The sequence below is a fragment of the Nyctibius grandis genome, chromosome 1 (genome assembly GCF_013368605.1).
Source record: "Nyctibius grandis isolate bNycGra1 chromosome 1, bNycGra1.pri, whole genome shotgun sequence".
In the NCBI taxonomy this organism is placed as follows: domain Eukaryota; kingdom Metazoa; phylum Chordata; class Aves; order Nyctibiiformes; family Nyctibiidae; genus Nyctibius; species Nyctibius grandis.
The window spans coordinates 31072204-31086219 of record NC_090658.1 but is presented as its reverse complement, the minus strand read 5'-3'; the positions used below and the strand labels follow the sequence as shown (position 1 = coordinate 31086219).

General features: G+C 44.8%; 1 protein-coding gene across 1 annotated transcript in view; it reads right to left on the bottom strand.

Moving 5' to 3' along the window:
- LOC137662282 (glucagon-like peptide 1 receptor) overlaps positions 1–13339 on the bottom strand; it is a 67228-nt gene extending 53889 nt beyond the window's left edge. The window contains exons 1-2 of the mRNA XM_068398590.1: positions 12963–13339; positions 12423–12510 (exon numbers count right to left, since the gene is read on the bottom strand). Of these exons, the coding sequence (XP_068254691.1) occupies positions 12423–12510; positions 12963–13339 (465 nt within the window). The remainder of the gene's footprint in view (positions 1–12422; positions 12511–12962) is intronic.
- Positions 13340–14016: the final 677 nt, after the last annotated feature.

The window sequence follows — 14016 nt, the reverse complement described above, 5'->3', positions numbered from 1 at the left end:
TCCCTATTCAATAATTAAAACATACGTGCACAGGAATGTTAATCATGTAACTCAATCTCCTTAAAATGAAGGGAGTAAATTATTGAAAGTTTGCAACTTTAAATCTTTCTGTGCAAGATAGGCAAGGAGAAAAAGCAAACACATCCCTGAGCCCAAACTTGACATTTCTTGTCATCTATCAGCCACAAGATGTTCCACCAGACTTGCATAGGGGCCACAGAGACACATTTAACATAAATCTTGAGCCACCTCTCTTTTCTCACCTGACTATTCCATTCCCTAGTTCCTAGAAGAAAGCCTTTATCTGCAAGCACCGGAGCTATATAAGATAAGAAGAAAAATCTAACAAAGAACAACAGCTTATAAATGAGCCACTAGTTTCACTTTGGCCAGACTCCTTGCCACCAACCACCATCTTGGATAGCACATCTCCCTTGATTGCTCAGACTGACCATAACTACCACAGCAACAACATGGACAGTTCATTACCCATCTTCTTCTCTTTCCTCTCCCATGTATAGAATTCAGAGCCTTGTCCCCAAAGAGGGCCCCAACTACTTTGTAGCTGAAAGCACATACTTCCCACCCATCCCCACACAGAAATTTCAGTTTTCTGATGAAGACAGGAAACATTTTATCCTGAACAGGTTTTGAAAGAGTTTCCCCACAATACACCACCATCCCCCTTTACCCCCCACCAAAAAAAAACCCCAAACAAACAACAACAAAACCCACCCCAAACCCACCCCAAACCCACCCCAACACACACCACCCCAAACCCCCCCCAAAACCCCCCCCAAAACCCCCCCCCAAAACCCCCCCCAAAAAAAAACAAAAACAAAAAAAACAAAAAAAAACAAAAACAAAACAAAAAAAACCCAAAAAAAACAACAACCCACAACCACCACCACCCACCACCACCCCCCCACCACAAAACCCCCCCCACCCACCACCCACCCACCACAAAAAACCACCACAAAAAACCACCACAAAAACACCACAAAACCCCCCCAAAACCCCCCCCCAAAAACCCCCCCCAAAAACCCCCCCCAAAAAACCCCCCCCCAAAAAACCCCCCCCAAAAAACCCCCCCCAAAAAAAAAAAAAAAAACCCCCCCCCAAAAAAACCCCCCCCAAAAAAACCCCCCCAAAACACCCCCCCCAAAAAACCCCCCCCAAAAACCCCCCACCCAAACCCCACAAAAACTCCCCCCACCCCCAAAAAAACCCCCCCCAAAAAAACACCCCCCCCAAAAAAACACCCCCCCCAAAAACACCCCCCCAAAAACACCCCCCCCAAAAAAACACCCCCCCAAAACACACCCCCCCAAAAAACCCCCCCCAAAAACCCACCCCCCAAAAAACACCCCCCAAAAAACACCCCCCAAAAAACACCCCCCCAAAAAACACACAACAACAAACAAAAAAAAAAAAAAACAAAAAAAGGAACAAAAACCCCAAAAACCAAAACAAAAAAAAACAAACAAACAAACAAACAACAACAAAAAAACCACAAACCCGTCTATATTATCTTCTTTCTGGGAAAAGAAAGAACATCCTGGAAGATCACCATAAAGGTCCAAACAAGAGACTGCTATTCACATTTGGAAAGCCTGTGACACCCTTTTGCCAAAACCAAGCAGAAGTAGTGAAAGCTGCACTACCTCAAGGTTTCTTTTACAGAAAACTAACAGTCTACAACTGTAACAGCTTCCTCTAGAATTAATATGTAGGGGAGAAGATTTATCCATGTAAGCATTTGCCCATTTCCCTACTCATACAATGTTTCATTGCTAGTGCAATCACATAAAGCTCTGAGTCCAATCAAGTGATTACAAGTCTTGTATGGAGATTTATTAGACCTTTGCATCTGGAAAAAAAGTTTTGAATGGTGAAATAACACATGTAAACTCAGTTCCTAGTTAATTAAGAAGGATGAAAGGTAGCAGAGTGCAAAAGAAAGTAGGAATGAGGAGCAAGACGAAAGCTTCCTTGAATCATTAGAGGATGTCCCAGCACTCATTTACTATAAGAAGCAAGGAAGAGGAAAAAAAAAAAAACCAAACCAAACAGATTAGGAAATACAAAGCTGTTTGGCTGCTCAATGACCCAACAGCATGGATGTTATCTTACCACACAAGTAAATAAATAAATAATCTTTTCCATCACATGGCCAGCTCTAGGTGGCCCTGCTTGAGCAGGGAGGTTGGAACAGATGACCTCCAGAGGTTCCTTCCAACCTTAGCCATTCTGTGATTCCAGCCCTCAGACACCAACGTAGCCTAGACATCAAAACAAGTAAGAAATCAAGAAATGCAGTTTGAAACTCCAGCTTTGTTTCCTGCAATTTACAACCATCTCTACTATTGCAAGGCCATTAAGTTATGAGTTCAAACCATAAAGCTAATATTCTTTTATCCTTAAATCTTATTAGTAATAGAATCAGTTTTATTCTAGAAAGCTTTAATAGCCTTATTCATTACCATAAGGTGTCTTAATCCCCAAAGAGCAATGAACAAATTCAGAGCACACTGAATTATTCTACAGATATCTTCTAATGCAAGTTTACGCTTTAACTAATAATAGCTGCCCCTTGGAAGTCCATAGGGAGCTAAACTGAATGAGATTGAATGCAGTTTTTTAAAAAGTTTCCTGTGTCAACTTTTAGCTAAATTCAGCTAATAAACAGGAGTGCTGAGATCCACACTTAAAGCACATCCATCACAACACTAAATGTGTTGGAACTTACTCTTCTGAAATACTGTTTGAACAGGATGTTTCTGACCACCTTTATACCTGAATGTCTTCCGTACCATCTCTGTAATGCTTCATATTTCATTTAGAAAAGTCATACATATTAAGGATTAGGGGCTTTTGAAAGACATCCACTACAAATACATCTTAATTTATTTGATGTGAGATTTATAACTATGCAGTGTCACTCTAAACAGCATATAATAGCTCCCTGTCTTTTTTTCCCCAGAGAGTACTCTGCTTGCAGTGTCACCAAGTTTAAAAGGAATGGGATCTTTTTGTTATTCTTAGAGTGATGCCTTTCAAATGTTACTTGATGAATTTTTCTTCATTAAGAAATGGTAATGAAAAGGGCAATAGATTAGAGGACACCACAACATTTGACAAAAGCAAAGACTATTTCAAATAATTCAGATAAAATACTATACCTTTAATTTTCTCATCTCAAGTGACAAAACCTAAAAGCTTCATTCATTCTGTATAACTAGCTTTGTACAACAGAATGTTTTTATTTGGGAGGAATGAGACTGAAGGAGGAAGATGGGGATTGACATAACTGAGTATCATTGAACCAGTGATACAGGGCTGTATCTCTTATTTGTATCTTCTTATGCACAGCTCTACCAATATCCACAACACTTTTAAAGCTGACTTACATGGAAGTGCAGGGTTTTTTCCAGGGTCTGGCTCTTTCCACAACAGCAGTAGCACCTCTAGTGATATTAGGGCACATGAGGCAGGCTGTTACCTTTCCTAGATGTTGGTGTTCCCTTCAAACTTTGCACTTCCTGCTCAATTCCACCTACTGAAACAGAGTGAAAAATTCAGGTGCTGACATCTAGATTCTCACCCTGTCCAAAAGTTGCAGAATTTGAATTTCTGTGTACAAAACTCCTCAGCACAATGACCAGTCTGCAGGGAGTCACAGGCTTGCTGCCTAGACATAAAGGCAACAAGCTTCTAGACTTCCCAAACCGGACAGGCACCTTGCCCTGCCACCTTATTCCAGCTCCCAAGGGGCTCACTCTAACTGAATCTGAACACCACAAAGATCAAATCGGGATGAGTAAATGAATTCATTTCACGAAACAGTAACTTGAATAGAGCATTCTGTAACTTATAAACCAAGTCTTTTGAAAGTTTCCTGGTTTCCCCCTCCAATTCAGCATAAAGCAAGACACCTGATGCTTGTCAATGCTTCTGTACACCCAAACCTTTCTGTATGTCAAAATGTCTTACTGCAACTCTTCAGCAGCTTCCGTACAGCACTCTAGGCATGTCAGAGGAGCAAAGTTACCAATTTCCATCTTGAAGAAAATCTGTGAAGAGGTTACTGCATTGCCAGGAGTCTGTGCATGTCAGGAAATGAATCTTACGACAGAAGCCTGTGGATATCAGGCAGGTCTCCCAGAAAGTTTGAAAGGCAATAATTACTACTTTTTCACACCACAGCTTGGTAGTTACATTAACCCCATACTTCAGAACTTCTACCAGGCACCTGCAAAAGCAGAAAACTAGACCAGAAACACCCTCCAAAGGGAGCAAGCATTCTGCCATTACTTTACGTGCCATAGTTCTGAGTAAAGTCTCCTTTACAGAAGGAAGCAAAAAAATCTGCTGGGATGCTGACAGCACATATGGCACACTGTGCCTAGGATTTATCTTGCACTCAACAAAAAGCTAAGAAAGAGCTGAGTATCACAAAAGGATGCAAGACAAAAGTCAAGAGAAAGCTACTCTAATGTCTCCAACCCCTCCCCAAAGATGGGGCTTTAGAGATGAACGGCAGCATAGAATACAATCTTTAGGCACGTCCACCAAGGCTCCTGCTAACATGCACATCAAATACTTTCTCATATGCTTGGTGTATATGTGGCCTCAAATCTAACAACTAACTTAAAAACTCCCCACCTAACTGAGCACAGATCCTTTGTCCTTTCTTCTCTCCACGTAAAGCTGATTAAGTCACCTTGAAAAAATAAAAGATTTGGTGATGATATCTCTGCACTTGCAGGGACATACCATACCCTCTCACCTATAATCCTTCTAATGCCCTATACATGACAGCAAACTCAAAAGAAAAAAAAAAAAAAAAGGATGTTCTACAATGCTATGGAAGTTCAGTACTGGTTTACGGTGGTTTCCTGGTTTTGGGTTTTTTGTTTGGTTTTTTTTTTGTTTGGGTTTTTTTTGTTGTTTTTTTTTTTTTTTTTAAGGTGGGGGTGGGTTTTGACACCCATCATGGTGACAAGGCAATCCTCTGATTCATTTGCTCTAGGAGATTTTTAGAGGACTGAATCACATTTGCTGCAATTGAGAATTCATCTACCTGCCACCCCTCCTTTATCCCCGCCTAGTCACACCCTACATTGTCATGCAGCCCAATTACACTCATTTTATGAGGGCTTTTTTCAGCCACCAAGAAAGACTAGACTGATGAAAGACGAGCAAACGCAAAATTTTACTCATAATGTGATCACATTAAAAACAAACTCTTTGAAACTTACATGCAAAGAGTTGAGCTGTAGTGAAGGAATTGGAATATGCTTTGAGCAAAGAAAAACATTTTTCAGTTTTCAGAATGAAACAATACATAAGGGTGAATATAGCATCCAGGAGGTGTTGGTCAATACCATGCGCAGTGTTGATATCTATAGAGCAGAAAGGGAGTAGGAATATTAGGAAATGGAAGAATAAGACAGTTGTTTCCTATGGGAAAGAAACACAGAGGTTTGTTGCTAGCAGAATTCAGAGGAAAAGGAAGATTGACACTACACATCCTGAAATAACCCAAGTCTGGTTTTAAGAGGTGCAATCCCCACACTCCTTTGGAAGGAGTTTTGTACATCTCCCTTGATTATCACAGCTCAGTAGATAGCGTGGTAAAGCTTGGTTATGGCATCAGCTGCCATTCCTCAACTTGCCTCAACACATAAGACACACTCACAAGTAGCCGGATCACCTTACAAAGCACCAGAGAAATACCCACTATGAACAGAGCCAGAGCACTCAGGAGGCAGCTCTTCCGGTAGCTGAGCTTCTCGTCTGCTTGTCCACGTGGAAGAGCAAGTCACAGTCTAAACTGCTCATGCTGCCACAAAAACATGCTCTGGTGTAGGAGGACTGTTCCGTAATCTTCTGCCAAGCACCAGAGATGTACTCAATGCAAAAGTCTCTGTGGCCACCATTCTTCCCATTTAGAGAAGGATATATATGAGAGCACTGTTTTCCCCTCCAGCTTTTCCCTTGGGCTAGTAACAAAAGGTTTTTGGTTTACCTGATGCTAGGCCTTTCAGTAGGCTCAGTTTTTATGCTGAGCAGCACCAGAACAGCAGATTTCAGAGGGGAGACCAAAACATCCTAGTCAGAAATGCAAGTCTTAAAGACAGCAGGATTTCAGAGATTGTCCCATGCAGATATGTCCATACACACACCCCTTCTGTTTGCCTTGAAGACACTAAGTCTAACAAATTGATAAGAAACTGCTTCATCGGATTGGCAGCGGGGAGGCAGGGAAGAAAAAGAAGCAGTGTAGTTTTACAAAGGGGGCAGGGGAAGATCAGTCTGAACAATGGTAAGAGGCATGAGCAGGGGAGCAGACAATCTGCCCCAAGTATAACAAAATTTAGATGGCAAGCTAACTCATGCTCACTTGTCCCTTAAGGGAACAGGAAGCAGTGAAGAAGGCAGGACACCAAAAGACCCACAAGCTTCTTAATTGTGCTCATGCAGTTCATCCTCTAACGTTTGCAGAAGGTTCTTCCACACAGATCTGGACTCTTTAGCTACTTCCAAGCCACAATCAGAAAGCAGGTTCACTTTCCTGAACTTCTCCCGCAGTGCAGCAGAGAGAGTGCATAGGAGTAGCAACAGAGCAAGGAAAAGGGCAGCAGCAAACAGCAGCTAAAACTACACATCAAGACAAGAATGCAAGTTTCAAAAATTGTCCTGAAGGCATCAAAGAAGGCACTGGGAGAGTGGTAGGGAATGTGCATAAGTGTGACAAGGCAAGAACAGAATAGGAAAATGCAGATGAGCTCAATGGACAGAAGAGCACAAGACAGAAAAATACGGTAATTGGGAAAGGCAGCATAATACAATTTAGGAAAAAGATGGCAAGAGAGCGAACTAATAATGAAATGCAATCAATTGCAAGAAAAATAGCAGCCAATAGCAGACTGCTGTTAATGGATTGCTATACGACAGCAATCCATTAACAATCAATTATAGTGAAACAGCAATAAGATGTAGTCACTAAAATGACTGGCTGAAGGAACTATTCTTTTCCACATGTGTAAACTACAATTTTCTCTACCCAGTTACCATTTTTCAATTGCTCATTCAATTAAATTAAGCCTGTGTCTATTCTATGCGTAGCTGCAGTATTCATGAGACTATTAAGAAGCCATACTTGAACCTGGGGCAAGGGATCACTCACAAGGGTTTCAAGTAAGCATTTGGGAAAGAGATTCTTATGCTACCACATCTGCATTTCGCAAGCTGTATCAATACATTCACGTACATCAGAGAGCAGGGGTTGTTGCTTATTTCTTTAAGAAGACCATAGAGATTAAGGGGAAGATAACTGGTGGAAATCCACTTGTGTTCTCCTTCACAAACATCTGCCACACTGTATCGCAGGAACAGTACCTGTAAGGCTTACCAAAGTCCCGATAAAACCGCAGGGAGTTTCCCTGTGCACGGGTCCACATTCACAGCAGTAAGAGTAGAGTCATCTACTTTCCTTCAGCAGTGGAAGAGGTGGACTTTCCACACTTATGCTTACAAACTGCAGATGCTGCTGCTGCATCTTTGCCTGGAGATTCTCCTCCTACCTGTGAAGATCAACACGTGTTTCATAAGCTCCTCCACATTCACATCAAAGGATCACTGGAATGCAGCAGATGACAGGCCAGTGTGGCTGCAATTTATAAATACCAGTTTCCAATACTGAACAAAAAGAGGCATCGAAGAACAGTATTCAGCCACCAGCAGCAAATCTATATTCACCTATCGTAAGTTCAAATTTGCTGCATTTTGTATAAAACTATGACATTTGAATGGGCTACCTTCTACTCAGCAAGCTAGAGATCCCTAGGTACTCTTTACCCCATTGCTCTTCTGATGAGAAGGATCAGATGTAAGCATTAAACTCAATCTTTTCTTTGGTAGTTAGGTTAGGAAGAGTTGATTTAAAGGAGTTTCTGCCTGATGTTTTAATTCAGCCTCACAAGAAAACAACATTGTAGGGCTTAAACAGAAGGTCTCTTATCTACTGAGCAGACAAGATTTTTCCATAGCGAAGACGTATCATTGTGTAAACTTACTTTTGTTAAGACACAAACTAATAGAACTGATGCACTGTGCCAAGGAAACCTGAGCAGACAGCCTTGGTGGCAGTACATACACTGATTTACTAAAGAGAAAGAAATACAAAAGCTTTTAATGAAAGCAGCCGAACACAAAGATAATAGCTTTCATTTCACTACAGCACTGCAGAAGGAAACAATCAGTTTTCCAAAGGACTTCTCCAAGTTATAAACTAGCAAAGGCCCCGTGATTTCAGATATAATGGTTCCTCATGGTTTGTCCTCTCAAGTAACTGGTGATCAATCAACGCAGCAAATTAAAGCTCAATTTAGTTTGACAGGCTAACAGAAGCAGTATATGATACAATTCCTTTAAAAATATCTTTGACAGCCAGCAGACAACTGTTTATGCTTTGTATATCGGTCACAGTTTCACTGAACTTTAGTGCAGCTACAGAGCTACAGCTTTCGGAGGGCAGGAGTTTGAGTTTTGCAAAGCTCCGCCACTTCCATCACTTTCAGAATATGAGCTTTTCTTCTCTCAGAAGAGAGCTACACGTGCTTCACTGCTGGTACAGCCATGAAACATGTCCCTCCAGGCCCAGCTGTATCTTCCTACACTTTACCTCAAATACTTAAATACTTTTTTCCAAACTGTTTCAGACTGCTGCCTACTTTGGTGGGGGGGTGCAGTAACAGCACTAGAAATATGGGGAAGGTAGAAAGATTTGACAACTGTTTCACTAACTTAAACTTGCCTGGACCAGACATCAGAGCTTTAAAACAATGCCAAGGGCCAAGTCATTGTTCTGCTGTATGAAATACAGTCTTTTCCTTTGGCCCTTGGAGATCTGATATCCCAGGCTTCTCAAGCCTGAAATGTTTTTTTCCCTTCCCATACAGTCACGTTTGGGATATTATAACAAGTAAATAAGTATCTTTTTTTCTAGCTTGTATGATCAGATTTGCTGTGTTAGGCCATCTGGCTTTAGCACAGGCACTGTCACTAGCTTTATAAATTTTCCAGAAAATTAGAATTTTTTCTAAAAAAAAAAAAAAACCAAACCACCTCATTATTTTCTGAATACATAAAAGTCATTTGGGACAGTGATTTAATCTGTATTAATTTAGATGACTGTACTATTAAGAAATTCAAAGTTTTACACCATACTAATATAGTCACAAATTTAAGTGGCCTACAAATATTAAGTTTTAAAAACCTGGGAAACAAGCTCATTACCTAGAAGCCAGCCAAGTATCCTTTGACAACAACTACAGAAAGGTGGCACAGTGTCAGACCTTGTCTGTTCGCCCTTCCCTCCGCTGCTTGCTGTACCACTGCCAGTACGTGCTGCTGAGACTGGTCTAGCACGTTTTGATTTTCAGAGTGCAGGCCACAAGAAAACCAGTTCCATGTGAGCTTTTGCGAGTAGAAAACTGAGAAAGAAAAAGAATAACTCAGAACTTCCAGCCAGTCTAAGTATGGAGGGACTTTTGCCCAGGTGAAGACCCAACTAATCAAGATGCAGTCCAGCCCCCCATCCTTGCTTCTGCATGGAGTCACTAGTTTCCAGGTCACTTTTCTAGTTGTTTTTCAGACAAGCTCTGTAGCCATTTTCCCACCCTAATGACTTTTAAGGAAAACAAGTCTACACAACAGTGGGAGTCAGGAGCCTTAGTTCAGTTCTCTCAGCATTAGGGCACACAACAGAAGACAAGAAGACAAAATAGGCACGGTCCTGCAAGCCCATGCTGGAACAAACACACAGGGACCTCTGTGCTGTCAACGGCCAAGTACAGCAAACTAATGAGGCACGTGAAACCACTCCCTCACACTGCATCTTTTCATCATGGCTTATCAGGATTCAAAGCTAGCACTCTCCGAGTCAAATGCCTGATCCTAGACACCCACGGTTAAAGACACAGATGCTGCAGAACTAGAAGCAGCCGCAGAAGGCTTCAGAAGGCGGAGCAAGCAGCAGTAACTATATGCGCCCCCAACACCTGCAACCTAAGAAGTCGTGCTGACTGTTCATTTGGAGAACAGACTAGCAACTGTATCTAAATAAGCCTAAATAACACAATAGTAATTAACAGAACGCCAAGGACACACACATAGCTAAACACCCATGTGCTCTAATTAATGGAAGTGTTGTTGATATTGATGTAACTACTTTTCTATTCCCATACAACAGCACTTCAGAAAGAAGAGCTGAGGAGAGCAAAAGATTAGCAACCTTTCCACTGAATTCAACTGTTTGTACATTCACCCAGGAGCTTGTACTACTCACATTTTAACCTGAGGAACAAAAGCAGCAGGGTAATTTGAAGAGCAGACCCTCCCATCCATTACCAACTATGGCACAGCTCTTGTCTGCTCTTCACTGACATTTAAACTACTTTTAAGATTATCTTATCAAACCTTGGAGAATAAGTACTACATAGAAAACTGGGATCTGAAATCCAAACCCAAGAGAGAACCGGACGGTAGGGAACCAGCAGCCAGCTGCGTGTCAGCTCTGTCAGCAGCAGGACATTGCTGCTCAAGGCCAAGCAGGGAAAGGACACAGGGTTGTCATTAGTAATAAGATTCTGCAATGCAGCCATGTGCCACCAGCTCTTGGTCATTTTACTACCCTCAATGCAGTAAGAAAGATCTAAACACTTATTAAGCAATTTCCAGTCATCCTACATTTAAGATGATGGCAAGTATACAGCACAACCTCAAATAAAAACTCTGGACTTAAATTTTTCTTCCTTCTATGTACATTCTCAGCTTTCTCTTCTCCCTCTCCCCTTTTTCACTTGGTTGGGGAAGAGAGAGGGAAGGTCAAAGGAAAACACACCTGTCTTGCCCATTGAAACCTGAAGACCTTGCAGCTGATTGTTATCACCTAGATTTTACTATCCACTACTGCCTAAGCAGTGCTATTTTCAGTTCAAATATTACCTATTTAAATATTACCTATTAACACTACTCTGAACTGAACCCGACCAAAAACTCCCAACAGCAGAAGTCTCATGCTTTTGTATACATAGGATTGAGCAGAGCGTTTTGTACATTTTCTCAGTGTATAAGCACAATCACGGCTCTAGACAAGTTGTCAGATAAGACCCTCTAGTGTCAGAAGAGACTATAAAAGTACTCGGTTTATTGTGAGACTGAAGTCAAAGGGTGATCGTAGTGTTGAGACCAGAGAAGCCTCTTTCTACTCACCTCCCCCCAGTTCTGCAACCGGCTAAAGGAGACCACTTGTTGGCAAAGGTACTTCACTTTGATTCTCTGCCTCGGGCAGCCTCGTCATTAGTTTGCTCGGTGGCAGAAGAAGCTCAAGCTGCTCAGTGCCTTATCCTGTCAAATAACAAACACCCCCATAGACAGAGGGTCCCCAGCCTCTCTGGGCTCCTGTTTCACTATTTGATCATCCTCATGACAAAGAGATTTTCCTGACTGGAATTTTCCCTGATGCAACTTGTGCCTGTTGCTCCTTTAAGGGCCTGATGTCCATAGTTAGGTAAACAAAACCACCAAAAAAACCCAGAAGCCAGTACCTCAGACAACCCTACAGACTTAGGCCCAGTTGGGAACTAAGCAGATCATCTTAGTGCTGTTCTGTATAAATCAGTAACCTCAAAAACTTTTAGCAGCTGAAAACAAACTGCACAGACAGTAAACTTGGTCTGTCATCAGCTTCACCGTCCCTCCCTTCACCTCCACTGCCCACAACCTCGGCTTTGAGTCTGCCCCTCGCACTCCCTACAGCAGCGGCCCTCCTCCTGTCACCTCCACCCTCTTACCAGTCTCTCTTGTCCTTCTCTGTCCCCAACCCCACCGAACTGCAGTTTGCCTTCTCTGTCCACCACCCCTTCCTTCCCTCCCTCCCTCTTCCCCATCCCCTCTCGTTGCTCTTCACAACAAATTACCCTTTGCTTGCCCACCCTCGCGCTGTGTGCGGGCTACACAGCCCAGCTCCCCCCCGAGCCGGCCGCTGCTCCGGGCTCCTCCACGACACAGCCCGGCAGGGCTGGCAGCTGCTCCGCGCCCACGGGTCCCGCCAAAAAGGAGGAAAACCCACCGGCCTCATTGGTTTCACCTGGCCGCTGCGAGAGGAAGCATCAGAGTAACCCGCCCGTGGTTTCGGGGAGGCAGCGCTGAGGCGAGGCCACCCGCGCAGGGCGGGCAGATCCTGCCCGCCGTCCCCTGCTCGGGTTCAGTAAAGGGGGTTCCCACCCGCTTCCCCCGCCCCCGCATCTACCGCGTCCCCGGCCGGCTCGCTCCCCCTCGCAGCCGACTCTACACCCCACGGCCACGACCCCGCTCGGTTTTTCCCACGGCACCATTTGTTTGACATTACGAACCAGCGTGTTATTTCCCGGGGGGGCGTCACCTCGAGGGCAACGTCCTGGGAGTAGCAGCGTCTCCGCTTGCTTCCTCCCCTCCGTTCGCCTTCAACCCAAACTCTCCCCTCAAGGCCCCCCCGGGGGGGCGCACGCGTCGGGTGCTGGAGCTGCACCGGGGCCCACGCACGGAATGTCCCCGCGCACCAACGCCGCGGCCCCTCGTTCTGCTGCAAGAGTTGGCGTGGGCACCCACAAAAGCAATGGGTTTAACTTCTAACTTGCCCTCGAGGGGCACCCGGGCACCAGGAGTCTTGGCCGCCTCCCGCAGCTCCCCCGCGGCCGCGTCCTGCTCCGCGGCGCGGAAAACCGCGGCGGAGAGCAGCCTCCGCAGCAGCTGCTCCAGTCCTGAAGGGGACGGCGGAACAACCTCGGGATGCCGAGCCGGGCAGCCGAGGGGGGACCCGCCGGGCGGGGGCAGGCGCCCGCGCAGCCACAGCCGCTCAGCGCGGCCGCGCAAGTTGGGCAGACGGGGGCGGCACGGCCGCGGCACTCACCCGCCTCACGGGGAGGGACCTTCCCGCGGCCGCCAGCAGCACGAGAGCGAAGCCGAGCAGCGCCGCCGGCGGGGAGAAGGGCATGTCCGGGGCGGCCCCCCACGCGCGGGGGCCCGGCAAGGCTCCGGCTCCCGCTCCCCGCGGAAGCTCCGCGGCGGCGGACGGCAGCGCAACGGCGAGCGCCGTGGGGCCTCGGCGGCCGCTTTTGTAGCAGCGGCGGAGGCGGGGAGGGGGCCGGCCCAGGCGCAGGGCGGGCGGGCTGGGTGCTGGTGTCGTCACGGGACGGGAAAAAAAAGCAAGCCGAGAAAACGCCTTTGCGACCCCGTCCCCCACCTCTTCAACTCCGTTTCTTTTAGTCTGACTTCGTCCAGGCTTGGGCATCTTGGTGCCCTTCGTGCTGGTCGTGATGTCCAGGTTCTACTTGTTTTTAATAACAGTAAGTGCAATTGACCATTTATAACATGTATTTGCAGAGCTGAGCATCAGATCAGAGCTTGGTTTCTAAGTTAAAGTCAGGGCACAGGTCAGTCCTAGCAGTAATATGATGTGTAAATCTGGAGAATTTAGAAAACTTACTCGCCTAGCAAAAAGGCGCTCTGAACGTGTTTTGTACTATATTCATGTTATTGTCCTTACGTACTCACTTTGCACTAATTAGCAAAACTAAACCTTCCATAAATCACTTATATTTGGTGAGATTATACCGCAGCATCTGGAAGAAGAAAGCATGCAGAAACAGATTTAGAAGGAAAGCTCAAAACTGAACAGGGAACTGGGGGAAAGATTTCACGTTGGTCTGTTAGATGCTGCTGGAATACAAAGAAGTTAATACCTTAAATATTAGTGATGTATATTAATTTCAAATACAACACAGCATCAGGCTGATGCTTTGGGAATGTAACTAGTCAGAGCATTGATGCTGTGAGATCATGAAATCATGACATTCCTCAGCGTATGAATTGGCAGGACAGCAGTTACATCTCAACAGCTCACTCCAGGCAGAAAGAATTTGCCGTGGTGGTTTGGTTAACTGAAGGCTGAAAAGATATTTCCTTCGA